This window comes from Syngnathus acus, chromosome 3 (assembly GCF_901709675.1).
Source record: "Syngnathus acus chromosome 3, fSynAcu1.2, whole genome shotgun sequence".
NCBI lineage: Eukaryota > Metazoa > Chordata > Actinopteri > Syngnathiformes > Syngnathidae > Syngnathus > Syngnathus acus.
Window position 1 is genome coordinate 12,176,211 of NC_051089.1, and position 23,706 is coordinate 12,199,916.

A 23,706-nucleotide genomic window follows, 5' to 3' on the forward strand; every position below is an offset into this window, starting at 1 on the left:
TTCCATCCTGCAAACAGGCAATTTTGTGGGTGTTTTTTTTTTTTTTCTTCTGACATAAGAAAACTGATGGTAAATACCTGCTCAATTGTTGTGGTTCTATGTGTTACATTCTGTGCTGAGATTACATCTTGGTTTCCTGCTGTACATAGATGAGCAGCCTCCTTTATTGCCACCAGAAATATTTCACTGTCACTTGGTTATTTCAAAGTGGTGTGCAGTGCTTACCACACTTATGAGGCCACCTGTCAGAGGCACATCAGATCTATTTTCACCAGGAATGTGAAATTTCAAACAGAATATGTCACAGTCTCTCTTTCTCTCTCATACAGTGTTGTAATTAAACTTTTTTTTTTTTTTTTTCTTCAGTGAGTTGTATTGTACAGTGAAGAGAAGCCACAGGTGTTTACAAGAGTCATTTGGTTCAAAACAAAAGGTCATTTTGCTATGTTTGGTATTACACAGATGGATAAATTCCAATTTTATAACAGAGATGCAAGTAAATATATTATTTTTTTTAAATATTTAAAAATAGAATATTGTACAAATCAGCTCTGATAGAAGACAGGTTTGGTATATTTCCTATAGTATTGTACATATAGATTGACTTTGCTGAAGAAACACATAGGAGAGAGGCACCCAAATAAATGATGTCAAACAAAAGTCACAAGTCCCTCAGTAGTAGTGTTATTGTTCACATTGTTCTCCCGTGTCGCAGCACCACGTCCCCTTGCCTCACAAAATCACCACCGACACACAAAAAAAGAAACTTGAGGAAGCACATTAACAGCATTGTACAAACCAACCCCAAATACTATTGCACACACTCACAAAACAGGTCCTTGAAAGTGACTGAGAAATTGGCTTCTATTCATTTTGGATGACTTGGTTGGTGTGGAGCGCTACGGAGACATCACTTGTACCCGTCTGGAAATGCTGGACAGCAAAAAGGACTCTTTAGAGGGAAGTTGCAGTACACGTCTCTTTGACATTTGACTTGGCATCCAGCTTAAGGACCGTGTACTGTATCTACCCGTACAATCGGACCTGAAGCTGGATATCGCGAGTATTGATAAACGGATGATGCCGTTTGAGCAATTTTTCAATAAACAAAATTCTTTTAGTTGACATCCAGCACTTCACGATTTTTGTCATTATCTGCATTTTTTTTTGTTTTTTACCAGCACGTGTTGTTCTTTAGTAGTCGTGCGTGGAACTAAAGCTAGCTAGCAAGTCTATGGACTAAATGCTCAAACGGTTTTCCACACATCCGAGTTTGTTTAGCAAGATGCTTTTCACATGAGGCCGTTTCTCCTCGCCAGGAGGATTTCACCAAAACAGATCCCCTGGAGGCACTTAGTGTCACGGCCATTAGTCTCGCGGGTGCGTGTCATGCCAGTACAAAGTGACACACCTGAGATGGAGCCTATTGACTGTGACGCGAGGGGGGCGGGGCTTCAGAATAACACTAATTATTACTCGAGTATAATTAGAGACGCTCAGCAGGATTCCCCTTGTGTGTTGTTAGTTGTAGCCCTTATAAAACGCCCAGCATCAGCCGGCCCATCCCCAGATCACCCCCACAAACATCAGCTCCAAAGTATGACTCTTAATTGGCTTGCACACAAAAGGTAAAGTCATGGATTGGAGCATGCTGCTCCTCCTCCGAGTATGTTCATAGTGTCTCCAAGTGGATGTGACTTTTGAGCGAGATTTAGCGCCACGTAGTTTGTGCCCTGAAGATGTCAACGGCGGCCCGACGGTCTCAGTTGTCGATGCCCAGCCGCGACAGGCCTCGTCGGAACTCGTGCAGCTCGTCCAGCTTGATGTCCAGGGTGTCCATCAACTTCTTCAGCTCGCCCTTGATGTTGCCCTGCTTCTGATGACTGTCGTCCACATCCATGTGAAGAACGTCGATCCTCCCCTCAAGCTCTCTGTTCTTTGTCTCTGCAGTCTGGGCAGAGCGGGGAATAACATATCAAGGTCACGCTTGGATCAGCACAGACGGTATCCCTTTAAACACTTGCTCCAATAATTAATTGATCACATTAAGAAAGCACAAAAGTGGAACTTGGGTTTGCCAATTGAATTTGTTCCGTGACTGAACCGAGGTCATGTCTCCTATTCAGATGAATGGAAATGCAATGAATATGTTTTGGAGTCATAACCAAGTTGAGCCTTGCTAACAGGTAGCATCCATTGTTGCAGTTTTCTAAAAAAAAAAAAAAAAGATATTGGAACACAAACGGTGGAAAAACACATGTAGAGTGTTGATAGGCATATATTTTTTTAACCTATTGTACATGTGTATGAATGCTCTTGAGCATTCACACAAAAAGGATAGCCCTACAATTTGTGCAAATTAAAAAAAAGCTTACTGTAGCATTTTGCAGTGATGTGTTTATGAGTGCTGCGAGGGGAAGGTGAAGACTGTCAGGCAACACTTTAATGCCAAAGATACCAGTGAAGGGAGGAGTTTAAAATAGGAGTGCTAAATAGGTCCAGCTGACTCCTGAAACTTTATCTGCACGCCAGTGTCACATTTAAGTAGAGGAGAGAATGATGCACTCATTATCACTCATATCTTTCTAGAACAGCTACACAGTTTGAAGGAGAAAAGAAAAAGTGGTAAATACAGCTTTAGGACTGAACTGTTTTGAAAATAATATAATTGAATCCCGCCCTCATATAGTGACTGCCATTTGATATGTAATATAAATTAATATGTTATACTTTAAGATCCTCTTCCCATGTAATTTTAATAAACACCAGCACAAAAATAATCTGTACTGTAACAATGCTAGTGTCAGTATTGCACACACTGCCTTTGTTTGGAGAGCTGTTGATGCTGTATGCTACCTTGCCACTTGGAGGCAGTGTGGGTCCTCGCATTAAGAAACACCCTATTAAAGAGTAGAAGAAGAAAGTTGCACTCTAGTAAATCTTAAGAATGATTTGACAATGACATTTTCAATCAAGGTGTCCTTTAAACTCCCCCACGGATATCTTCAAAATTTTAAATAATGTGGACCACAGTAAGTGGAGGATAGTTGTCTCAGGAGATTAGAAAGAAAACAATGGACAAGCATGTTAAAGGGAAAGTCAAGTAAAAAGTTAGGTAGCAAAATTCACTTTTTTTTTTTTTTTTTTTAATCCAGCTCAGCTTCAGAATGTCACATGATCAAGCCCAGAAAATAGGGGAGTAATTCATGTTCCACAAATGCAATACATTTCAGAATGCTGCATTTAGGTGTAGGGATGCAAAGAAGATTTTTGAAAAGGCAACAAGACCACCTCCAAGCTGCATGATGTTCCTGTGACTGCAGGCACGCATATTATTGACTGGTACCAACTTCTTTGGACGTGGTTGCAGGAGTAAATATGACAAACATAAGAGACTGACAATATGAATGCTAACAAAAGAGCCCTGAAAAACATCCAGATTCCATTTCCTGCTTTCCCCATATTTAATTGATTACTCTAAAAATGTTCTTACATTTTTCACGTTTCATCAGTTTTGGATTGCACCATTCATTGTTCCAAAAATGAAACATTTCTGATTTTTTAAATGTATTTTTAATATTTTTTTTTACTTTATTAGAGCTATATCAACATGTCTAAGTGTGCATGCATATATATATAAAAACAATAATAATAAAGCGTACCAACCAACTAAAACGAGGCCGTTTTTTTCCGCTCCCCAGATTGTAGCCTTTTCAGTTTGAAAATCGCAGTCGACTCCACTGTGATTTTGATTTGAGTCCAATTAATTGTTCAGCTCTATTCAGTGCTAGATAAGCATTAGAGGGAAAAAAATGCTGCTGCCATTTTAGAAGCCATTCAAGTGGAGGAGAAGGCTCAAACTCTTTGTTGTTGTTCATCCAGCTCGCTGCTTTGACAAACAAACCAGCCAGTTGAGGAACTCCAGGCATGTCATTGTTGCTTTTATCTTGCTCCCCGCCTGGCCAAATAGGCATTAAAGTACGTTGGGTCTCTCGAGATTATTTCAAACTTTGACTTGGAGCATATAAGGTGCTGTGATGTAACAGCTGGCTCTCAAACACCTACCACCTGTGCACTCTCGCATTTCTGGTTTCACATAGTCTGATGGACAGGTGCCCCTTTGTTGAGAAGACAAACGGGCGGGGCTTTATGGAAGTAGCCAACGCCTAAGATAAGACATAGTTAACCTAAAAAAAACAAAAAACCCAACATTCTACAAATTGTGGCAGCACAACCACTTTTTGTTTTTACACTGTCGAGATCTGGCAGAAAGTAAGCATCTAAAAAGGTGGTAATCCACACACCGTTGGGCTGGGAATAATCCTTTAAAAATAGATACAGACAGTCCACGTGTGTGTGAGAGCGAGAGAGACTCCTGACAGGAATGTCGAATCACCAGCCTTAAGGCCGGGATGAATAGACAGCACTCGTCAACCTCGGCGCATGACGTTAGTAGTGTCTATCCAAAAGCATACCGTAAGCTGCCTTCACATGCACACCGCTGTAAATGATCAAAACCAACCTGAGAGGGGGGGTTCTTTTTTTTACCTGCAGTTTGGAAGTGATGCTCTCACACTCTGACATGAGTTGAGGGATTATCTCTGCTTGCTTCCTTAAATTTTCCAGCTCCTGGTTAGGAGGGGGGAAAAAAAAAAGACATGTTTAGTGCAGAGCTAATGGGGGTATTTTTATTGTGGTCAGCTAAAGGCACATCTGTGCAATAATCATTTTATCAGCACAAACCACACCTATGATGCGAATGGGTTATCGCAGCAAAGGAAAGGTGAATTATGAACAATAATTGAGAGAAATCAGCCTTTTAGACATGTGGGAAAAGTGTCACCTTTCTATTTTTTGTACAGTTTGTTTGAAGCACAATGAGAGTCAATGAAAAATGACAAACTATCTAAATCTAATGCCATGTAGTCCTTTCTTACTACAAATGAAAAAAATATTCTTAAATTAATATGTCCCTGCCAGGGTCATATTAGATCCCATTTGAGTGTGTAGGTGTACTTCAGGTTGTGACCAGCGAATGTCGAGTAAAAGTACAGAATAAATATAAAAGAAATCAGTTCTGAGTGTGTGCCATGTGTGTTTTTTCCGTTTTTGCCCTGAAACCTCTTTGCCTTGCTGCTTTGTGAGAAACACTTCATAATATTAATGATAACCTGGCATTAGTCATCACCTGCGGCACTTTGGTTCTTCTTCTACTTTGTGACTGGCCAGCGCGTGCCCACCTCCTCAGGACAAACTGTGTGTGCGTATGCGCTTGTGCGTGCATGTGTTTCTAGGAGAAATGAGTCACTGGGCAGATGAGCCTTTGTAGGCCATCTGCTCGCTCACTGTGATTTCATATGCAGGCCGCAGGGTCAGGGTTGGAGCGTAATGAATGGAAACACTGCAGACTCTTGCTGGTCAATGATCCTTTCATCAGAATAAACTCCAATATACAAAAACGTTTGGGAGCAATTTCAAGGTGAACCTAAACTATGCCTTTAAAGGTGAAAATGATTTGACCTAAACTTTTAAATACACATGTCTAGTTATTCATTGTTTGAGTGCTCTTTGACCAACTTGTCTAACAAAAAGCTGAATGGCGGAATTCACAACAGGCGTTCGATCCATTCGAAGCCACTCGGTGACTGTTTCAGTCTTGCTACTTGATAGTATCTCTTTTTGCAACAAGGTGATGACACTATGTTGAGGGCCACTTCTCCCTGAAAGCGTCGTTATTCTTGGTCTCATGATGTCACGATTTGAACAACATGGGAAAAACAAGAATGATTAAGTTTGCTTTCTGTTTGAAAGCAGCCGGTTTTGGTATAATGAAGCAAATATGAATGCAAGTCTCTCTTTTTGCTGGGAGTTACGTACATTATTGCAGGCCGAGAGCAAAGGGCAAAAGACCGTGTCCTCACAGGACTCTTTCTCATTAGAAATAATAGCACAATTAGGATGAGCAGAACACTTTGCTGGTTTGCTCGAGAATACAATGCTGCTTATGCTAATTACACCCAAATCCCATGCTGTTATGATTAGACAAAGTCAGTAGCTTCATATGCTTTATTTATGTGGTACCCGTTTAATTCAAAAACTCATTTTGTCACTAAGCTCGAAACTTAATTTTTTCTACTGTGTATCAAATCAATATTCTTCGGTGTAAATAATTGAAATTTTAATGTTCCACCATTTGTAATGAAGTCCTGTCAATTTATTTAGTCAATCAATTTAATCTTTTTAGCCCTTTGAAAATCAGCCAACATTGACACGTTACAGAATATGACGTGAAAACACAGACTCCCCCTCCCAAAAAAAATCCGTTTTTTTCCTCGTATGTTAAAGTAAAACAAATAGTCAAATCAATTAAGTATTTCTGTATTTTGCCAAATACTGGAATCAGCATCGGCCCAAAAATCCCATCAGTCAGAACCTTTTTTATTAAAAAAGGAAATTTGCACTTATGATTAAAAACTGAGAATTGGAACAAAAAAAAAAAAAAGGTTTGGGCAGGGTAATCCAGACAAGAGCAAATTCCCAAAACAGCACTTGCCACCTCCCAACAAATCAATGCTACATATAATCACCTCCCGGGGGACAGACACGCTCTGTTTTGGTCACGACAAACACGACCCACGCCTCACCTGCTCTTTGTCGTGCAGCTCGGCCTCCAGCTCCTGCACACGCACGCTCAGTTGCGCATTTCTTTGCTTCTCCTGACTGGCCTCATTACACTGAACCTCCAGCTCTGCAATCTAAACACACATGAGCAAGGGAAGACGTGAAGAACTTGTACACCCGTGATAGTCGGCGGTACGTAGTCAGAGTTTTCCTATGGACAACATTTTGAGAAGTTTGGCGGATAGCACTGCACTCCACGAGAAGAGATGCAGCGTAATGAGATGCGGGCAAAAAGAAAAGGCCTAGAAGGTCCCGAATGAAGCTTCTAGGCTTATTTTGACGTTTGATCCCACAGAGCAGTGAGAATACATGCCTGGGAAACATTGTTCACTCCTTTTGTATGTGTTGATGCTTTATGTGTTCAAGTAGCAGTTGTTTGGAAGTTTATAAAGACTGCAGCATCTATGCTCATTTTAATTAGCCTGTCTAAGGCCTTTCCAATCATATGTTCGCAATAAGGTAAGATAACATTTTACTGTTTGGTTGCACATTTGGTGCTCATCCATTTGTCGTTGCCCCCAGTCGGAACTCACTGACATCTCTTTTTGTAGGACATGTCCGCATATGTGCTCTGCTTCTTTGTGTAGTGTGCAGCTAAATATATAAAGCTAAGTGGAAAGTAAATTCCCCCTTGAGGTATGAAAAATGATCACCCCCAAAAAAGTGTTTTTCATGTCAAGCTAAGCAGACCAAAAATGGGTCAAAGTGTTTGTTTCGACATGCAAAAAGCGCATTACCTTCTCCCTGAGCGTGTCACTCTCCTCCTTGCATGCACTGAGTTGTTTCTTCCAGCTTTCTACATTAGCCGAGGATTCCTGCAGCGCGTCCACAAGCCTGGCGTTATTCTCTCTTAGCGTCTGCAGCTCGGTTTCCCACTTCTTGGCGTTGGTGTTACTGTCAGACACGAGACGGTTCCAAGAGGAGCGTTATTAAAGGAGCGAACATTTAGACAGGCTAGTGTTGAAATGCTTGGTGCTTGTGCCCACTGAGGTGACGCAGAATTCAAGAAAATCATTCCAATAATGACTGCAAGCCTAAACGCACATGCTGTTATCGGTAGATGTTTAGATGAGACATGGAAATATGTACTTGAACCCCCGCCCAAAGTGCTACATGATAATTAAATTGATCTGTAAAGATTATAGTGCATATTAGGTTTATCCTGCAATTTCTAACATGAAACAAGTGCAAACTCAATTCTCCGATATGTCTGAAAACCTTATCGAGGCTAGGAGAAGCAATATGAAAACAAGCAATGCAAGCACACATTACACCATAATCAAGGACATTTGAAATAATTATAAATACTTGCATAATAAAATGTCATGCAATAGACTCGGTGTTGCCAGACGTGGCAAGATACGTGATTGGTTGCATGTCTGATTTATTCTGTGTTGCTAACTAAATAAACTGCGACTGAGAAAAAAAAAACAGTCAAGTTGACCACAATATTATGGGGTCATTTGAATCTCATCTGGAACAACATCTGCTGTTTTATGCAATGATATTGTATTGGGTTAATGAAGCTAAATGGCCAACAGGAGCAGTCTCACCCCTTCAGAGTAGATCAGATCATTAATGTGCATGTGCGATAATCCCAGCAGCAGTAAAGAGACAATTTTCAGAACACCGTGAAACTCAAAACATTAGATATGATCAGTACGCGGGATTTGTAACTGCCAGTTCGGTACATATAAATGGCAGACTGACGATTGCCAGACCGACTGAAGCGCTTAAAATAGTAATGACGGACTGACTTAATTTCATTCGGCTTGAAAACAACACGGACTGACAATGATGGAGCTAACAAATGTTATTGACGTAGCAGCCAACTTCAGTAAAACGCTCACCTCCACTGGTGACGCATTTAATTTTGGTGCCCCACTGTAAATTTACATTCAAGTAAAAAATACATTCAGCCACAAATATAAATTAGAACGATTACTTAAGACAAACAAAGTCATATTTTTAAAGGTATATACTTTTTTTTTTTAGTGCAGCAGAAACCGCTGCTATTTTTTATTGTTGTTTTTTTATTATTATTTTAATTAGTAATTATTTTACTTTGTTCGTGATTTATTTTGTGGTGGTTATTTCAAGATATACTAAAAGTTGAATTTCTGTAGTTGAATATATATAATCATGTTTATTAATAATGATCCCAAAATGATTCATTTTTTCCATATTGTAGCCCCAGCTGGAAGTGGCAAATAACTTGAATCAAAAAGTAAGTGGTTCAAAATTTGAAAATAGACTTAATCAAAAATGAGAATGATTTGAAAGAGCAAATCAAACATCCAAAAGGACGCTTTACCTCTGTTCGACGGTGCTCTTGAGCAGATCATTATCATTCTTCAGCAGGACAGCCTCTGGTCCCACGTGAAAGATTTTCTCGTCATCTGTGCCATTGATGCTGGAAGCCTGGTTCGTTGATGGGGTTTCACGCCCAGACTCCTGCTGGGGGATATTTGATGTTTCAGTCCCTTTTACATGAATGGACCCTGTGGCCTGAAGCTTTCGCAAGTTTGATGGCTTCTCAAAAATCCAGCACTGACTGTGAAATTGGTCACTCCTTTGGCAAAATACTGTAAAAAATCATGATAAGTCAACACCGCTGCTGATACAGTGGTACAACTCCTTTTTTGACCAAGCTCATAACACAGTTTACCTGAAGTTAGTACATGATAAACTTTGTTATGCATTTTCAATGAAGATAAATAATACTATTCTGTTTTCAGTTGCTTTCGTGTGGACCACACGATATTTTCTCTTTGACCTTTATAGTCATGGAATCCAGTCAGGGGCCAGATTGGATGATTCGGCGGGCCAGAAGATCTCTGCGCTAAAAGTTGTGCTTCAATAATTTGGGTCTTACTGTATCTCTGCGACAATTGATTATGATTTTGAACAAAATTGTGCATACAATTGTGCTACTCTCACAGTAATGGTTGTATGTGATTATACAAGACTTGTTCCGATCCAGAATTGCAGTCTGAAGAGTGATAGGTTACCGGGGAGTGATTGCCCAGCACCTCCACCTTCTCCTGGGATTTGTCTCTTGCGATTTTGGCCGCCTCTTTGACTTCCTGGAACTTCTCTGCAAACTGCAAATGACAGGAATGAGCTGGAGTAAATGCATAGCGATGAACAAGACTGACACTTTAAGCCAGCTTTTAACCATGCAGTTCAAGCTTGTAATTTTTGCATTTATGTGATGGGTACAGGATCAGACCTGGTTGGTTTAAAACCTATTTTCTACAACAAAGCTCATCTATCTTGTCATAATCATCAAACATATGCCAACAAAAATCTAAAATGCGGGACTTCCGCCATTGTTTACCGTGACACCTGCCTCCTCTTTGCTGAATACATCCATTGTGTTATGCTGGTATAATGTCACACTTTCTACATAATTAATACAATGTTGCTGTCCCGCCTACACACCCTTTAGGAGATAATATGACAGATCGCCCGTTCTAGATGCTTAGTGGAAATCTGACAATTATTAGGAATGATTTTACTGTACATTAAATCATACATCAACTGTGTGTAATGCTGAACACGCCTACCTTAGCAAGCTGCTGCTCTGAGCTGAAGCCCAAGCCAAACACGGTGTTGGCCCTGCTATCAGCCCACTGGCCAAATTTCTGTGACGTCTTTGTGAACATCATGTTGGGTGTGATGGTGCTGTTGATGATGACCTAGGGAAAACAAGACACATAAAACCGCCGGTGAGGACACAACTATACTAATGAGTTGCAATAGCTCAACTTACAATTTGTCAACAGATAAGACCTCCAGTGTGCTCAAGTGATGACAATAGTTTGTGTATACGCAACTCACAAAGTTGTTTGGCTTTTAGGTGTACATTTTCAGTTTGAGCTTAAATCTTTTTTTGTACTCCTCCCAACTTTTTAACTCTTGTGTTGAAATTAACTTCAATACATGCTACTCTCAAAAATTAGAGATTAAGTAAAGCTGTTCAATTAATCGAATTCTAATCGATATTGCAATGCAATTTTCTAAATGCAAAGGCTGCGATTTGGGGGAAAAATGTCAGTAGACTATTTTATTGATACACGCACACACACGCATGCACGCGCACACACACATGCAATAACACATTAACACCCACACTGTTGATTGTTAGGCGTCTTAGTCTCATGATGTCATGTCAACAGCATGAGGAAGAGGACTTTAATTGAACCAGGAAATATTTTTGGTCTATTCATAGTTCAAACGTCATTTGTGAATTTTGCCATTCAGGTCTTGGTTATAGAACAGTAAAAGGGCAAAATGTATGAATGCTACACGTAAATTCAAAAGTTTAGTGAAGGTCAAATCAAGCTCACCTGCTAAGGTGGCAGCGCATTTTAGGTTTATCCTCAAATTTCACTTGAAAGTCCGATTATCCTTAAAGAGTGACTCCCCCCATATCACCCCCAAGCTGCTCTGCCGCCATGAGTTCTCCAATTGAGCAGCTCAGTCATATACACATCCGTAGCAAGTTGGAGTTAGAATAGTAGCATTTGCAAACACTTTATATTAATTTTACTCAATATGTGCCTTGAATTTGTGCCAAACCTCCTCCGATGAAACATTAACCATTGATATGCTAATTGAGCAATTCATGTTTGACCTACAAAAGAGCGTTACCCAGAAGTGGGCACACCGCAGTGATAACTGCTGACCCACAAAGAGCTTGCCAAATGACATTCGTCCATTCGCTAGAGTGCCGTCACCTGTTGCGGAGATGCAGTAAATCAGCTGCCGTCCGCTGTGCAGAACTGCACCCAAGTGCACAATGCCACAATAGTAGACCTCCTACTGAAAATACGACCTGAATGTGACTTGTACGGTGCTTTGCATGTTGACAAAAGTATTCACTAGAAAGCATTCACATCAACACAAATGTGCCTGACTAGAATGAGCCACTTATCCCAACGATTAGGAGTCACTGAAGACAGCTAAATTACTGGGCAGTCCTTGTTTCGTAGCAACCTGGATGTGAACACCGCATTTGAGAATTCAAATCTGACAGATGTGTGTCCTTTTCAACAACTCGAAATGTACCTCTTCACCTTTTCCGAAGTTGCAAATACACTGACCCAAAAAAAAAAAAAAAAAAACCCTAGAAAGAAAAGCCTAAAGACTAACTAAGGATGCAGGCTGCATTCTACAAGGTTCATCTAATTTTGAAAACAAAGATGACCCCATTTTCTCAACGGAGACACAGCACTCCCAAAAAAATCCTGAACATCACTTCATCCCATAAGCTGAGTGAGCTTTCTAACATTTGTTTGAAGATGACAATAAGATATGAAACTTTAATTCCCAAAGTGGAAAACTGGGCGACTGCAAGATATTGAGTTATTGTAAAAAAAAAAAAAAAAAAAAAAACTAGAAATGCACAAAAGACAAACCCTACAAATTTAAATACCCCCAAATCTTTAACCTGAAAAACCAAATGATCAAATGATCAAGTCTGGTGAACATGCATCAAGCGCATTTCTGAGGGGGGACAAACAGACAGTGACATGAACCGGATGTGACATTGGGAAAAAAAATAATACACGTCTTCTTTTGCTATAAATGCCTCAGACAGAACTCACCAGAACAGAAGCTTAAAATGTAATGTACCTTTCTTCCAGCATGTTACACGTCAACATCGCTCCACTGACCCTAAGCAAATTTTGAGAGTTAAATTACTATTTGTAGGCAGGGTCAAACTTTAGTGCCGATCCCCGCTCTAATTTGTAATACACTGTAATATATTTGACATTTGTTTTGCTGGTATTACCATCCATTGGGAGGCGATAGGACAGTTCATAATTTAGGATTGTGGTTGCAAGTTTGAAACCTTAAGACTGAAATTTGATAACTGGGATCATTTCCCAAAGAGATGCCAGTCTGCTTCTTGAGAATTTGCTTGTCCCTCACTCCGTCTCTGTCTTTCCTTTACTGGCCAGATATACGCACACCAGTATGATCATAAAGTAAGTGAGAATTTGAGGATGCTTCCAGCACGGTGCAATTCTTATGAAGCATACAAAAAGAGCAGAAAGCCTAATTCAATCATGCAGAAAAATATTGCATTTGTTTTTGTCCACTTTGTCTGATCATAATAGCCATTAAGGGTGCTGTAGGTGGTATGAATGTGCATGCAAGACTGTAATCAAGCGAGTGGGAGTGTATGACAGAGGGAGAGGGAGTGGAGTGACATGAGCAGCTGCGGGGGTGGACAGCCAGGCTTGTATCAAGTGCAACAGGAAGTACAAATTAAAATGCTATTGGCCAGTAACCTGAGGGTCCGTTTCAAACTACGAGCCCGCTTGAGTTACCCCCTATGGAAAACGAGATCCTTGTCTGATTACGTAGGTTGGGAGTTGGCAGAATAAGCAGTTATTAGGTAATAATGTAGATGTGATGTCTACCTATCTAGAGCTAATATTAATATGGAATTTGCTCAAAATCCATACATCCAATTTCTAGACCACTTATTCTCATTTGGGTCAGAGCCACCACTAAGCAAACTGGGGCCCAACACACAATTTCAAATGCGTGCCCCGGAAGATGTCATTGAATAAATTGGCTACCGAAAGCAAACTGTATAATGATGCTGTGGTCATTTTATTTGAGTAGTACACATCAGGGCAAGAAGTGCTTGGAATGCATTTCTACTTGCGCTGTCATCTTCGGTGAGCTGACTGATTCTCCCAGTGAACCAATATAAGCTGACATTATGTCATGGTTAGTGCATAGAGCAGCAAAAACTTGTTCTCGACAGACCTGGCTTATTCAAAAGGGGTGTGCAAACTAAACTAAACACACACACATTTTGCATGACAAAACACTCGTGAATTGAACTGAAACAACGACAATAACGTCTTTGTGTTTGGGGTTGCGCCACCAGATAGATACATACCCAAAGGTCTATCTAGCAGAACCCGTGGGTGTGGATGATAAGGTAAGTGGGCGTCATAAATAGTTGGAGATCGTGAGCCTGTCTAGTGACAGCATCGCCACTTCTAAAGGGACCAACTGGAAACCAAATCTCCATGATCGGGTCTAAAGTTTAAGTGTGAAGTTTGAAGTGAGTTTGAGTGAATGCGAGAGAGAGAGCGAGAGAGAGAGAGACAGAGAGTCAGAGACTTTCTATACTACACACCCCAAGAGGAAATTAATTCATTCAAGCCATTGGGTCTACTTTTTCAATGTCTCTGCCTTGGTCAAATGACAAAGGTGTTTGTTCACTAGTGACAACATCCAAGAACGCTTTGTCTTTTGTCACCCTGACGTCCGTGTGACATCACGGTAAATTGCCCTATAGGATAATTGTAATGGATGGATATTTATTAAGCAAATTCGATTTGCCTACTGCAGTTGCCTGTGGAAGTGTCGTAAACTCTGTTAGTTAACGTTAGGGAGAGGACAAAAAGGAAGCATGAGTGGGAGAGCGCAGAAAGGAGGTCTGACCTTGGGGGAAGTACAGAAGAAAGCATAAAAGTAAAGATGAAAGCTATCGGTTCTTTTTTGTATACAAATGAAGTCTTTTCTTAACACATGCGCCTGTGGGATAAAAATAAGCCAATGTGGTCTGAGAGTCGCCAGTTATCTGCTGTCAGTACTGCGTGATGACATAACCTGATGAGTGTTGCCTCGCTGGCTTTGAGCAGTGGGAGTCACTTGACTAAACAATGCTTTGCAAAAACACGCCAATAACTTACAGTTATACCGCTAAAGCAATTTTCACCTGAAAATTGTTGTGAAAAACATATCCTCACATTAGATGAAAAGTTTCTTTCCAATGATAAAATCCTTGCTGTGCAAGAATTGCACATATACACATAATATTTCCTCCCAAAGCTTCGGGCAGGCTTTGTAACCCAAATAGTGGAGCAAAATCCAAACAACTGCATTCTTACTGTGTCTTGACAATCACTCACACGTAATCAAAAGGCTGAAAATCCATCGCATGACAATATTCGCGCCTATTCATGAGAAGAGGAGGCTCTTATCGCCATGGAAACATAATCTATACTTTCACCAAGCTGAGGAACGGTGGCAGTGTGGATATAAATATTTGGTGTCTATTATTAGCCGCAATGCCAATATTGACGCTCTGCTATCAATTACAGGTAAGCGTTTTTAGGTCAGACTTGCCATGTGACATGTTATTGGAGGAGCTAAGTACTATTCAAACATTGATGAAGTTGAGTTTAAATTGTGTGACAGACAAGTGCCACTGTTCCATTCTGAAATGGAAAACCTAACATTAAATTACACGTGGGAGGTTTTGTACCTTCTAGATCTGGGGTGAGCAAATCATTTTCGCCATGTGAGGTCCATGCCAGCATGCTAACCTCAAAGGTGTTCCACAATAATGCAATCTATTTATATAAAACATTGATTTGCCTAATCTTCTACATGCATAAATACACATTTGCATAAAAACACATTTTAAGCAAATTATTAGCGGTTGTATGTCTGTAAGCTTTTAGGTTTAGCTTTTATCCCAAACATAAACTGAACTCATTTTTTTCCCCCACAAACGTTACCATAAAATACTATCATCGTATTTCTATGCATGATTGAAATAGATTGCATAAAAAACAACAAAAACAAATATTTGTATTGTTAAAATATAAATACTACATTCAAAACTTGACTTCAATACAAGATTGAAACTCCTCATTCCTGTTCAAAATGGTGAAATAAACTCAAGGGCTCCCTTTTGCCAAATTGTGTCTTGTAGGATTTTGATAAAATTGTATGATTAAAAGGAAGCTAAGAAATGAATTGATCATTTTTTTATTATGACCTCCATCTGGATCCGGAATCAAAGTGTGGATCATTTTCATAACAGGGACTGATCACAAAAAGCCATGGACGCATTTTGACGAAATGTGTTATGATATCCAACAACAATTGATTTGCTCACGATCCAGGTACATAAATCTGAACCTGATCTCAATTAAAACTGGAAGATTTATATCTGGATATTTCTCAATATCTGGTGATGCATATTTGACCTATACATCTTCTCTCATCTCTTAACAGCAACACGTTTCTCACCACATCTATTCGTTCCAGAGCACACTCATACCTTGGTTCCATCCACGCTGATGATGCGGTAGCTGTTGCGTGTGCTGTCGTAAAAATAGGAGACAGTGACGGCCTGTTTGCTGGCAGGGACCCAGTTCTTCTTGGTGCTTGGGTCAATTTGGAAGACATGGGCCCTGGTGGTGTAGATTGGCTGCTCCCTGAGGGGTTGGGACAGAGGAGAGGGACAATTGTGAGTACCATCACAGAACAGTGACTACTGACATAGCTTTGTACTGATTGAGAGGCACCCCTTTAAAAAGTTAGCCAGCCGGATACAGTTAAACAGAATCATGATACCTGCAGGCTCCTCCACCAGAAATCCAGAGAGACAGAAGCAAGCTGATAATGTAACACCAGCAAAAAGGCAACTCAAAGCTATTCGCACATCAAGAAACAATCTCCTCTATGAGGTGACATAGTGTGTCCACATATCACATGTGTATCATCACATCGATTCTCTGGCAAAGGGATTTCATTTTTTCTTTTTCATCACAGGTCATATCGTAATTACGGTCATCCTGTCAAACTCTCGTCCCTGAGGACTGCGGTATTGCATGTTTTCGATGACGCTCTCCTCCAACGCGCCCGATTCAAATGATCGGCTGATCGGCAAGCTCTGTAAACTGTTTCAATTCAAATTAAACAAAAATACCTCGAATATGTGAATTGAGAAAAAAAAAAGGTTTGGAACAATATGTATTGGGATTTTGAGAGCCTGGGACAGGCTGTTTAAAATGCTGTTGAAAGTGTATATATATATGTATATTTCAAAACATGGCGAGTCATGAGGTGACGGCTGTCAGTTGAACCGAACAAACGACGAGGATAGATATAAAAAAAAAAAAGAGAGAAAGCGCTAAAAGAAGCTAAAGCGGCTCATCTTGACATTCCAACAAATGTGCAGTTTGCAATCGAATCATCCTGCTCTCTAACCTGTACATGACTCACTTGCTCATTCTTTCCTTTTCCCACTTCAAAAAGCGGCAAAAATGCACAATTTGCATATCCTTGCAAAGGAGTATAGATGGTTACTATTTCTGCATGCAAATTCAATACCACCACCTTTTAAACACTCCCTTCCTGCATTCCCACCTGTTAAAACCAATTTCACAGTGCTAAAAAAAAAAAATCACATTAAGGTTTTAACGAGCCCATACTCACTGACATCTATTTATGGTGCTGACTTTTCATTGTTTTTGGTCATATTCTGCCTTTCCACATGCTTACTACTACAAAACTGAAATTGTGAGCAAGAGACCCAAAAGAGATTCATCGCAAACGTCAGCTGAATGTTAACAGTTGTGCCTGCTTGTGTGTTTTGGAATGTAAAATGATTTGTCATATTTGTTGCCATGCTTGTGACAGCCTTCATTCACATTCAAATCCACCCTGATATGAAGTTCTGTTGATGTTTTGCAGAAGTATTTGCTGCATTGGAGCATTCCTGCCAGTTCAAAAAGAAATTGTCAGACAGGGAGGGACTGAAATTCATGAGCTAATAACTTCCACGGGATTATAGTTCTCACAGAAATCAATGCGCGGTTTCCTGTTTAAAACTAATCTTATTGCTTATCTAATTTAAAACAAGGAAACCTGTTCAACGGATCACTGATGCTGCTTTGCCTGTGCGCGCGTACGCTGACCTTTACTGTGACAAAGTCAGAACCAGCTCACACTGGCGGGGAAGCAGGAGTAATAGGTCAATGGCGAACACATGGGTACACTCACACAACTGTCGGCAGATTGCAGTGATCTGCTTTGCTGAGATAAAAAGCATTAGCTTGATTGATTTTACTAGATTAAAAGAGGAAGTATAGTTGTCATTTTAGAGGTGAGGGAGAGGAAATATGCATCCATCCATGTTCTATGATGACTGGTTATTTGTCATTCATGAGAGCACGTAATGGCAACCATTTGCACTGGGCGTCTTGCATTAACCCAAGAAACATATTTCAGTTTTTTTTTCCAAGTTGAGCAAATTACAGCACACTTGGCTAGCCTAGCAGCAAGCACAAGAGTTTTCTCTTGCAGGAAATACCGCTCATATTTATAAATTGTAAACTTGAGTTGAAAATCCACCAACTTAGATCAGGATGCTGAGGATAGTTAAACATTTTGTGACACTATCAATATAAAAGCTGACTATGTCGAGAGCAGGGACACAGTAGGTGTCCACAGCTGTCACTGCATGCATCAGTACACCAGCTTTGCACAGATGCAGGAAGGAAGAACCACCAGAAAGAAAACTCAATGCTATGGCTACCTATCTTGGCAAGACTGCATTTGCGACCTAATGGCAGCAGTTCCTCATCTAGTTAACTGCGACATGCTTACCCCGCTCCATCTGATGCATTAAATAATTTACAGGTGGGTGTGTGTGGTCTCAAGGGAACGCATTTGCGTTAGCCCGTAATGTACTTTCTAACAGCTCAAAGGCACATTGGTGATGCCATAAGGGGAGGGGGGGCATTCATGCCCACAAAATCTGTTTCCCATCTTACTTTCTACAGTAACATCTGTAATTCAATCAAGAGGACTGAGGAGTGTTTGCTCCACAATTGAGTTTCGAAGATAAATGTGCCACAAGCAGGAAAATGAGTGATGGCCATCCAGGTTTTCTCGGACTTTATTCCTTAAAACTGAAGGTACAAAAACAATGTCAAACCAGTGTTCGTGATTGTTTTTTTTTAAATCTCCAACATGCATTGGGCTTTGCGTGTTGCTTCTTATACGACGTAACGCAGTATTATTCCGATTAATGCCGCGAGAGAACACCATGACAATAGCAGCGACACATACACACATGCAAAATGGGTCAGCCAAGATATGATTTTAGCAACATCAACATGGGAGGTATAAACTGTGCTCGTGCTTGGAGGCAAGAACCTCAAATGCACATTGGTGTGAATGAGCGTGCGATACGTCAGGGAGAACAACGTTGACGTCGTTTCAAACCTCCCGGCGCAAAACAAAGCTGATTGTCTCAATGAGGAGTTGGTGGTTTGGACGTGAGCTCGGAAACATTCGAGTGAACCACCTGCTGAGTGGGAATACATCAGTCAGGTTTGCACTGTAAACGCCAGACAAAAGCGAGACTCCACTGAGGACATCCGAGATGACGATACAAGCCCATGTTAGAACTGTGACTTCTGACAAATTGGATGAATTTGCATGGTCACACATCAATGGATAAGAGTTTTTTTTTTTTTTTCCAGCACAGTTACAAGCTGTTCTTCTGTACTTACTGCTGATGCTAAACAATATTTTCTTCATTATGACACATGCATAATAAACGCAGAATGCCTCCAAAATATGTCAGAGTGGAAGATAAAAGAACTAATTTGAGAAAGTCCTTGGGTTTAAAAAAAAAAAAGTAGGCAAACCCTTTTGAATGATCTGGATTTCTGCATAAATTGATTATAAAATGCGATTTGATCTTCATTTGAGTGACGACAGTGTATTTAAAAAGTTGCAAGAACCAAATTTTTTATGCAACTGAGGTTTTATTTAACTTTCCTTCACCTTGATTCAGTGTGTGAATCAGCTCATCAAGCAAGCGAGAAGGCTCCGTTTTTCCAACCATCAAGCACAGTGATCCCGCACAACAGCAACGAAGGCAGTGGGTCACAGAGGCCATCTTAATCGCTACGCAAGAGGACGTGAGAAGTCTCCAGTGTGGCACAGCATGGCAGCAGATGGCCTCCCAGGCCACAACCATCTGGCAGAGACTTCCAATCCGCCTTCAGCCTGTCTTCTTTCATTTACCCATGATTCCTAAACACTAAGCGGTGCAGCCACTTTCCTTCTACACCTTCTCGGGTTGCTTACTGACCAGACAGAGAAGGCGTACTGAGATTAGGATTATAGTCTGCTCTCCAGGCGCGGTAGCGAGAGACCCAGTGCCACGTCACGTGTGAGACTAATCAATGAGTGTTTAGCCTTTCGATGTCAGTCTCTAGCCAGCCAGATTATCATCTATCCCTGTGTTAGCGCTGCTCCCAGCAGGACTTACTTTAAATAGCAATACGCGGCTTGCATTTCTGTGGGTGCCTGTCAAAGGAATAGCTAAGGTTTATTCCCGAATACAAGGCAGTAAAAGTGTCCAACCTGAAAGGTACTGCAGATGTATTTTAAACGTTACGCTCTCATCATCAAGATGTATACATTTCTCCTGTCTTGAATCTGATTGTGTGATTAAATTGTTTTACTTTACTGACAAGTGACACTGAATTGTAAATTACACATGGGGATCAAATCAATACTAATGCGTCAAGGTCAGGAGGGCAGCAAAAGGTCACATGACGTCTGCGATTGTTAATCTATAACCACATTTAGTAACAAACGGGCCAAAGGGGCAAAACACTGACAACCAAAAAAGAAGAAAAGAAGAAATTAAAGTGGTGACACTACAAAAACCACCATCACTGGCACGGGGTCACTTATTTACACTACCTATTTCATTTCAGGTACCATTCCTAAAGATGTGAGGCCAACAACTTTTAACAGTTTAGGCTATGCAGTTTTGCAAGCCTACCCCTTGCCCAAGGCTTGCCAAACTGACATCGGAGCAGCATTGCAAAATTAGCATCTTTCTATCCTTGACTGCAATTCAGTGGGAGTTTGAGCTTCTTGTTGAGCTTCAAAATCTTGAAGTCTTTGAAGATTGGTAAACAAGTGAAATTGGTATGGTTAAAGCTTTATCACTCTGACGCAACGGCTAAATAAAGCTTATGTTCAGGCTCAGTTCCACTGCGGCCCACTAGATAACTGTTCCCTGGCTTACGCGTGAACGCCTATTCTAGAGGTTCTCATCATGGAAAGACCTCTTGCTGCTCCAATGTCAATTGATGAGCCAGAGGCAAGAGAATTATATCACTAACAAAATTGCAAATGCTGACGGCATCTATCTATCTATCTATCTATCTATCTATCTATCTATCTATCTATCTATCTCCCCACACACTCACACATTAACTACATGATGGTTTTCTGTCCATTTTTTAAGATCGAGATTTTGCATTCATATTGTCCTTGACATTGAATTGTGGTTCTAAAGAATGTAAAGAAATAGTTTGGCCTGACCAGACGTCTTGAGATGTCAACGACATGCTGGCAGTGAGTGAACGTAGGCGAGCGCGGCGTCACTATGTTGGCGACATGAGCTGAGACACTCACTCAGCTGCAGATGTATAGGGGGCAGTTTCATGACAGCACTGTGGATGACATTTCAAAGCATTTGGGTGAATACGCAGACCTCAAGTGAAGGAGTCACGACTGTGGGACTCGCTTTGGAAAATATGTGTGTTCTGGGAAAACAGGTCGTGCGGCATTCCCTTGACATTACTGGAGCCAGTCTCAGTCTCTTTCAGGGTTTCCCCAGAAAACTCGCTGAACGTGATGGTAGAGAAGCCAACTCGGTTTCATGGTGGCTGGGCTGCATTTGGAAATTCACTTGGACGCAGCATTCTGTTTTTAGTGCATGCTCGGAGCCCATTTCCAAACGTACCCTTCATTTTAGCCAGTGTACTGCATTTATTTCCATTAGTTATTGGTTGGCCTGTCACGATAAATCTTTTGGGATGTTACAGTATATTCACCCAGAAACCATCATGGTCATTTTTTTTTATTAAATGCACCCGATATACTGATGATAGAGCTATAAAAATGAGTGTGCATCCTTTTTGAGAGGAGTTATCTTTCGATTTTCAATGATATGGAACATTTGCATTGAAGTGTAGAACAATAAAATACATTGTATGAATAAAGATAAATTCGATGAAATAAAGATTTCGGCAACATATTAACAGTACATACACCACATCAAGTACTATTAAGCCAGGTTTTTCCTGCACAAGAGGAAACCCTGCATTTTACTCTAACTGCCCAATTGCGACCCATTACTGGCATTTGAAAAACACACTTCTATGTATTATTGTATTTTTTTTTTCTCAATTCAAGGAAGAATTTATATTCATATGCCCATAAACAGTACTCTTACACAGTCAAAACATTAGGAACATCTCAGTAAGACACAGTGCAGTTCTATACCAATGCCAAAGTACAGTACGAACAATGACAATAAACATTGCTATTTGGACACATTCCAGGATGTCAGTTGACTTCTGATTTGTTTGGATTTAGAACAGATTTTTCAAACAGATAAGATATCAAACACTTGTTAATGTTTTGTCAATCATAACTCTCAGGTTTGCAGCTATGTCAAACGTGTCGCCTCAAATAAATGCAAATGTGTATATTAAATTGATATCCATCTTAGGGTACATGCACTAACTAGTACACTCTGTCTTCACTAGTAAGACAAAAAGGACAATAATTAGGGTGACAACTTTAGTTGGACAACTACTAGTGAGGCAAACGCGACGACCGGGAATTTCGGCCGTAGTAGTCTTAACTAGAGCAGCATAGTAGTTTAGTAGTCAAGTTTTATTGCACACTAGCGGGGAAATAGTGGAATAAACATGACTAGTAAACCAGTCATTCTATTATTGTGCCCGAGTAATTCTGCAAGTCTATTAAATTGTCTCTCTTGAGAGGACAAAGCCAACTAATACAGGACCTTGACCTATCAATTCTGAATATAATGTAAGTGTATAAATCCAAATTGATAGCCAGTATCGATTTGGACCGCTGTTGGTCCAGAGACAGCATAAGCGAAAATAGTAATCGAGTGCACCGTGGGTGTCCACAGCGACCTCCACACTTAATTGCAACACGCACGCACTCCCCGTGGGCAGAGCTGAATGACACAATTACCCCAAAAGCACATAACGTGTTATCGGAATTTCTGGTAAATCCACATTATAAATCTGCTTCAGTGGTGAAACATATTTTTATTCGCTATTTGGGGGTCACAGATGTAAAGTGAGGGAATTGCTAAAAATGATCATGCTGTGGTGCATTATCTTCACACCAATGAGGGAAATCGAAGGGAAGGTATTTTGAAAATGGGAGCAAGTGTCACAGTAAATCTGGATTGTAGCGTACTCACCCCATTGTAACGCGGAGATATTCCGGATTCGTTGGCTGCGTGCGCTATGCCGTGGCGCGAGGCGAACGCGAATCAAAGTCCACGATCTTCAGAGTTGAATGTTGTTCCCCTTCGAACAAGTGCCGTTGTCGCTTGTAGAAGAAAATCGCTGAGCACTTGTTTCTTTCGTGGTGTTGGAGGTTTCGCAAAGCTCTGTCTCCTGTTAACCAAGTTGTCACCTGCTGTGTTCACCCTCGTCACCTCCAAATTAAAAAACTCAAATAAAACAAGATAGAAAACGTTCACCTCGATGCTCTCTTCAAAATGATCGCTGAATTAGTGGAGTTAATGTTGGCGTTTACCTGCCCGACTTTTGTTCCTCCTCCCCCCCAGTGAGTGGGCTTGAGTTCTACACGCGACACGCAACAGCAGCAGCAGCGACACGGAGCGGTTTACACCTGCTCACACGCCCACACTTTTTTTTGGGTGGTGGTGGGAGGGGGCGAACATAGCGCTCGAAAAGCTAGTGTTAAAGTAACAAATATCTTTTCAAGTATTTGAGTAATAACTTTATTATTTATATTTACTTTTAAAAATATTTGTGACCAATATAAATGCAAACAGATGCATTCGTTTTCTTGGAGGGGTAACCTCCAGATAGTAAGGATTGACTTCACAGTTCCTCAAAAATAAATAAAAGATAGGACTGAATAATCTACATTTTTATTTTAGTTTAGTTTTTTAAATGCGAAGACTTCGTGAATCCGTGTGTGCCGAATTGCGAGTATGCCTTTTCCACTGGGGGCGCTGCAGGAATGATTACTTGCACACATAAGCTTATATTTTTTGTGCTTTGTCCTAAAATAAAATATCTTTCCTTAATTTCACTCTGTTCTCTTTGTATTTACATATATCATTTTGGTCTAGCAACA

At 40.5% G+C, this 23,706-nt stretch overlaps 1 protein-coding gene across 2 annotated transcripts; it reads right to left on the minus strand.

Moving 5' to 3' along the window:
• Positions 1–140: 140 nt before the first annotated feature.
• Positions 141–23,234, minus strand: homer2 (homer scaffold protein 2). 2 transcript variants are annotated; one of them, XM_037247869.1, is made up of 10 exons: positions 23,137–23,234; positions 22,796–23,035; positions 15,788–15,944; positions 10,251–10,382; positions 9,693–9,785; positions 8,996–9,138; positions 7,419–7,575; positions 6,645–6,755; positions 4,549–4,629; positions 141–1,951 (listed from the first exon to the last, which is right to left on the minus strand). In XM_037247869.1, the coding sequence occupies exons 2-10, from the start codon at positions 22,798–22,800 to the stop codon at positions 1,763–1,765; spliced, it is 1,068 nt and encodes a 355-aa protein (XP_037103764.1). In that variant the 5' UTR covers positions 22,801–23,035; positions 23,137–23,234; the 3' UTR covers positions 141–1,762. The 2 variants fall into 2 exon arrangements, with proteins under 2 accessions (XP_037103764.1, XP_037103765.1); XM_037247870.1 differs by having other exon boundaries at positions 8,996–9,135; positions 22,796–23,201.
• Positions 23,235–23,706: the final 472 nt, after the last annotated feature.